The 5,729-nt window shown below is 60.7% G+C and overlaps 1 protein-coding gene across 1 annotated transcript; it reads right to left on the reverse strand.

Moving 5' to 3' along the window:
* Positions 1 to 263: 263 nt before the first annotated feature.
* Positions 264 to 2,785, reverse strand: TMUB1 (transmembrane and ubiquitin like domain containing 1). The gene is made up of 3 exons (XM_029232923.1): positions 2,683 to 2,785; positions 1,372 to 1,790; positions 264 to 1,074 (listed from the first exon to the last, which is right to left on the reverse strand). Exons 2-3 carry the CDS (start codon positions 1,758 to 1,760, stop codon positions 723 to 725), a joined length of 741 nt encoding a protein of 246 aa, XP_029088756.1. The 5' UTR covers positions 1,761 to 1,790; positions 2,683 to 2,785; the 3' UTR covers positions 264 to 722.
* Between the last annotated feature and the right edge of the window lie 2,944 nt (positions 2,786 to 5,729).

Raw genomic sequence — 5,729 nt, forward strand, 5'->3', positions numbered from 1 at the left:
CTCCCGTCAGCCCCCGCGCGCCAGGTCGCCGCGCGCCCCGCCCCTTGCTTCCGGGAAGCTGCGCGCGCGGCGATGGGGCGGGGCCGGGGCGGGGCCAAAGGGCTAGGGGCTGAGGCTGGGATGAAAAGGTGACGGGGAGTCAGCGGCCGGGCTGGGCAGGTTGGGCAGAGCGAAGTGCCCGGTCGGCGCCCTTCATGCCTTGTCTCCCAGTGGGCAAGAGCTCCCCGGCCCCCGGGCCCGCACACGCAGACATACACCAAGGGTGAAAACTTCACATTTAATCTGCACATGTTCCAGAGAACCCCCTCCACCCCTCCCAGCTCCCCTTTTCCAGCCCCTCAGTCTTTGAGTCCCTAAATCAGCCCAAGGAGCTGTCAGGGACTAGAGGTGGCTGGATTCTCAGGCAGAACACTAAGAAGGGCCCAGGGGCGTGGCCCGGCTCTGCCCAGGGCCCAGGCAGCGACAGCAGCTGTCTGACCCGGAGGAGCCGACTGTTAGTGGGTGCTGAGGGCCAGCTGCCCCGGGGGGCGGCCCAGAGCCGTGGAGGTCGCAGGGAGGGGCCTCCGCTGGCCCCCGGAGTGCTCTGCGGCGCAGGGCTGGGCTCCAGGGTAGTGGGAAGAGGCAGGTCGGAGAGGCAGGCCTGGGCAGACAGCAACTCCCACCGTGTCGTGGGGAGCAAGGTCCGGAGGGGCCAGCAACACTGCCAAGAGCCCGTGGAGGCACTACGGGCGGTACATGGCAAAAGCCAGGAGACTGAGGAGCAGGGTGAAGCCGGCCAGACCCAGAGTGGCGGTCAGGGGAAAGAAGGGCCGGTACTGGATCTGGCAGTACCAGAGCAGCAGCAGCAGCAGAAGCAGCAGGGGCAGCAGCAGGCTGCCTACTTCCAGCCCGGAGGGGCCTGGCTCTGACCCCGGTGGGCACGGTGGGTGTGAGGGACCCACCCGAGTGGACACGTGGCAGTGGAGAACACAGTTGGGAGGGAGGTGAAGGCTGCCCAGGGTCTGGGTGTCGTCTCCTAACAGTTGCCCTTGGTAGATGAGTCGCACGTGCTGTTCCCGGCCAGGAAATTGGGTCCTGAGGAGAGAGCGACCTGGGTAATAGAGCAGGTCTCAGGCAATCCTGGCCCCTTGCCCGGAATAACTCTCCCACCCTCACCTCTGTCCTCCACCTACCACCCAAGTCAGGGCCTCTAAGGGGGCCCCTCCTGCTTCAGGGGAACAAAACGGTGTGTGATTTGGGGGCCTCAGTTCCCTCATCTATAAACGGAGGGATAAGTCTCAGATATTGATATCCTCAGTGGCCCTTCTAGGTCTGTGATCATTCCCACCCCATTCTTTAGCACTTTATTCCTGTCCTCTCTTCCCGGCTTACCTTTTCAGGGAGCCAATGGTGTCATGGGGCCAGGCCCTGGCCACCTGCTCTGAATCGTTGAGGAATTTCAGCCGAAGTACTAGGGGCTCCTGGGGGGAGTCTGGAGGTGGCGGTGTTGCTGGGAGCCCCACGCCAGGTTCTGGCTGTGCAGCCTGACCTCTGTGTCTCAGGCTGGGGGTCTCAGCTCCTGGGGCCTCCCCTCTGATGCTGTCGGTGACCGCCATGGCTTCGCTGGGCTGTGTCGGTGCTGGGGTCCCTGACGGCTGGGGCAGTGGATCAGCGCCCTCGGCAGTGTGTGTTGAGACCCAGGCGAGAGCCAGCACCAGAAGGCAGGCAAGCACCGCGAAAAGGATGGTCACCTCATCACCCACCCCTTCGATCAGGGCCATGGCACCTGCCTTGCCCGCTGCGCTACCGAGCTGGAGAGGCACAAAGAACCCATGAGGGGCTGGCTCACCCGCCAAGAGCTCTCTGAACTTCGGGGGGGGGGCTCCTGACCCCACCCCACCACAACTCTCCCACAGTCCTCAGACCTCTGCCCACATACCCGAGCCCCACCGTGGGACACGGACCGCTCTGACACCCAGTTACCCCAAACTTGCCCCACATACCCCTTCCCATCACCAAATCCCAAGTCCTAATTTTTTGTAACCTGAGATCAGGTCTTCAACCAGCTGCCCAATTCACCCAAACCCTATTCCGAGGTCAGGGCCTTGACCTTCTAAGCGACTCTCCCCTAAATTCAACCTCCACCAAACTTCACCCCAAAGCTTACCTATTCTTCCCGTCTAGGTCATCCCAAAGTTTATCTACTCCTTCGTCTATTTCACCCAAAGCTTATCTACTCTTCAGTCGCTGAAGTTTCTCCAAGGGGGAAGAAAAAGGTCTCTCCACACACACACCTCCCGGTTACCATTTACCCAAACCCCGACCCGCGGCACGGGACCGCTTCCCAAGGTTTCCCCACGCCAAAAGTCAGATTGCGCCCTTTGGCAAACTGGAACCTCCGAGGGCTGCCACCCCCCACCCAACTCGGCCCCTCCTGGTGCACTCAAACCCCACCCCGAGGCGGCCCGACCCCGCGCCTCCTCTGGAAGCCTCTCCAAACTCAGCCTGCTGCAGGACCCCAGATCTCGGCCGGGAATCCGAGACTTCGCCCTCCCCACCCTGATCCTCTATCACCCCTCCCATCTTCCCGCCCCCCACACCCACCCCCGGGTGGCGGGAGGGCGAGGGCGATCCCGGGGCGGGGCGAGCGGAGGCCAGCTGAGGTGGCGGCGGGGTGGGTACGGTCAAGGCGCAGGGACTCACCGCCTGGCTCCGCCAGCCCCATAGCGGACCCTCAGGCACTTCCGGGCGGGAGGTGGCGAGGTCGCAGACACCTGAAGGCACCCCCCCCCCCCGCCTTCCCCGCTGCCGCTGCGCCGCCGCCGCAGCCCGGAGTATTGTGGGTCTTGTAGTCCGGCGCGGTGAGCAGTCCCCGCCCTCCGCCCTGCGGACCCACGTGCGGGCTCGGCTGCCCGGTCTCGGTGCCCGCAAATCGCTGAGGGGCTGGTGGGGGCGTATCTGGGGGTTGTTCCAGCCCGCAGAGGTTTCGGCGGCAGCAGCATCCTCCCCCTCCCCCTCGGGCAGCCAGGGCATGTATCACTCCAGAAACTAACGTCAGCTGGAGCGTGTCAGAGCACCGGTGTTTCGAGATGCAGCCTTTGGGGAGCTCAGGTGGATCCTACCCCGGCCTACTCTTAAGTCAGAGTGGACGCCGGAAGGCATCCTGGACCCTCCAAATTGACTCTTCAGCCCAGAGCCCAGTAGCCTTGGGCTGCCCCACCAGGCTGGCTGAGGATATCCATCTTCAGGGCTGGCCACCGCAGCTTGGGCTGCCTTATTTACCTGGTCCCCTTCTCCACTTTGCCCCTGTAAGACTGTGCAAGAAGCATGGGCTTTGGAACCTGGCACAAATGCTGATCCCTTATCCCGTGCTTATCAACTATATGACCTTGTGTGCGTTATTGAATCTCTTTGAACCTAAATTTCTTCGTTCCTAAAACATACCTCATAAGACAATTGTAAGGAAAAAATTAGGTGTTTTATTAAACAAGTGTGAAAACTATGTAGGGGATCTGTCACACAGCAGGTATTTGTTCACTTGGTATTAGAACACTTCCTCCACCCAAATCTGGCCTCAGAAATTAGGTCCCTAGAGTATTGCTGTACAGGGGATGTTGAGCCTCGGCCTGGCCCGGGCCAGTTAATTTCCATGGGTTTTCCCTCCCTCTGGGCTTCTATAGCCACAGAGAGGCACAGAGATCTTACATCCTAGATTGTATAGACCAGTCTTGATTAAAAGTAATGCACCCTAGTGTTCTGATAGCAAATGCTTACTTGTGGGAGCAAGCACTCCAAATGTTGCCTTGGGACAGTCAGTTTAGATTTATAATATAAAGAACTAACTTATTTCTAGTTCCTTCCTTCCCATTTATTCATTTATTCTAGAAATATTTTTTAAGTGTATACTGTGTGCTGGGCACTGGGTGAGATGCTGGGGGTACAGTGAATCAGACTCTATCCCTGCCCTCATGTGGCTCATATACTAATAAAGGAGACAAGTAGCCCCCCAGTGCCAAAACAGGTATGTGCTGGCTGCCAGGGCAACATTTTTGAGGGACTCTTTACCCTCAACAGCTCTACTGGGAGGTACCTGGTGCAACTTCTTGCTGTCAATTCTAATTAAGCTTCTAAAAGATATGTTAGATATTGCTCTTAGACTTACAGAACATAGGGTAGGTGATTTGTTCAACCACTATATTTTGCAGATGAAGCCCAGAGAGGGTGCAAGACATTCTGAAGGTCAAGCAGGTACGTAGAACCCACATCCCTCAGGAGTTTGGGAGGCCCCCGGTGTTGATTAGCTCGCACCAGCTTCTTTGGAAGGTACAAGAAACTTAGGAATGGTGACTGGGTTGGTACTGGGGTAGAGTTGTGTAGGTAGCTGAATGGTGGGCAACTTTTTGCTGGGAAAAGACCCAGCTTGGCCTGGGAAGTGGAAGGATATGTAAAAGGGATGACTGTGCCAGAGGACATCGGGGTGTAGCCCTGGCAGGCTGATTGGCTGGGACCAGTGCTCTGCAAATGCCCCCTCTTATGGGGTTCAGAAAAGTTGGGGGGGTGGCTAGCAGAACTGCATACAGCTTTAGCAATGGGGATGCAGAGGAACTAGGACGTTGAGGGAACTCCCTGGCCCCAGGAGTGGACAGGAACACAGTATAGACAAGGGAGAGAGGACAAAGAAAATTGAGACAGTCATGTGGACTCTGGTGCGTGTCTTGAATGGGGTGAGTGGGAAAGAAGGCATAATATTTGATTCCTTTCTCTTCTTCCTTCCCCCTTTCAGTGGGGTCCAGCTGTGTTCACTGGTCCTCTCCCGGTCCGGCAGTGGGTGTCTTTTTGGAGAGGCTGGAAGATAAGTGTGGGGACGTTGTTGTTTAAAGTGTCATTTCCAAGGGCCCCGCAGATGAAGCTCTCCTCAGGAAGAACTGGAAATAGAATCCGGGAATCCAGATTTCCAGCCTAGGTGCTGCAGCCGGCAATGGAGAGTCCAGGCAGGGCCTGAGAGAGAACCCTGGGTCGGCGTGGTCTCTAGGGTTGACCTCAGGGCCCTGGGACAGGGGAGCCTGTGCCGCACTGAAGGCAGGGCGATGTAAGGGAGGCGCAACTGGGCCTGGCCTGGCGACCCTCCTCGGCCAATCAGCCGCGTTCATCAGTACCCTCGGGCGCAGGGCACTGTGCGGGCGCTGCCCAGAGATCGGACACCCCACCCAGACCAGCGCAGGGAGGCGAAAGCGACAGCCGGGGCCGGGAGGGGGGCAGTGCAGCTGTCCTCTCGAAGCGAGGGGCCTTCGCGGCGGGTGTAGGTGGGGCCTGGAGAGGAGGCGGAAGGGCCGAAGCTGGGTGGGAGGGGCCCGGCCGCTGGGGCTGGAGCGCGCGGCTCGGGGGTGGAGGCTGCAGAGCCAGCGAGCAAAGCGAGGGGCGGGGGCGCTGGGGCCCGCGCGCAGGAGGGGCGGGGGCGGGGGCGGCGGGGAGGGGGGCTCGGGCTGCGTGTGCTGGAGCCGGCGGGGGCGGCGGTGCGTGCGCATGACGCGGGGGGAGGGCCCGGGCCGCGCGCTCCCGGTCCCGTTGTTGTTGCCGCTGGAGGCTGCTCCCAGGCGGCGGGATCGCGGCGCCGGGAAGCGCCCGGCAGCGGTGGCCACAGCGTGCGCGGCGGCGCCTCCCGGCCTCGGCCCCCGGTCCCCGGCCCCATGCACTAGCCCCGCGCCGCCGGCTCCTTAGTCCCGGCCCCGCCAGCCCCGCGCGCCCGCCCG

The sequence above is a fragment of the Monodon monoceros genome, unplaced genomic scaffold (assembly GCF_005190385.1).
Source record: "Monodon monoceros isolate NGI ecotype Baffin Bay Population unplaced genomic scaffold, NGI_Narwhal_1 Super_Scaffold_2, whole genome shotgun sequence".
NCBI lineage: Eukaryota > Metazoa > Chordata > Mammalia > Artiodactyla > Monodontidae > Monodon > Monodon monoceros.

What these genes read in the sequence shown, in the direction of transcription:
- TMUB1 (XM_029232923.1), bottom strand. Translation starts at nt 1,760, where the DNA reads ATGGCCCTGATCGAAGGGGTGGGTGATGAGGTGACCATCCTTTTCGCG. An exon ending in ACCATTGGCTCCCTGAAAAG is followed by an intron (nt 1,075 to 1,371) that starts GTAAGCCGGGAA and finishes CTCTCTCCTCAG; the next exon opens with GACCCAATTTCCTGGCCGGG.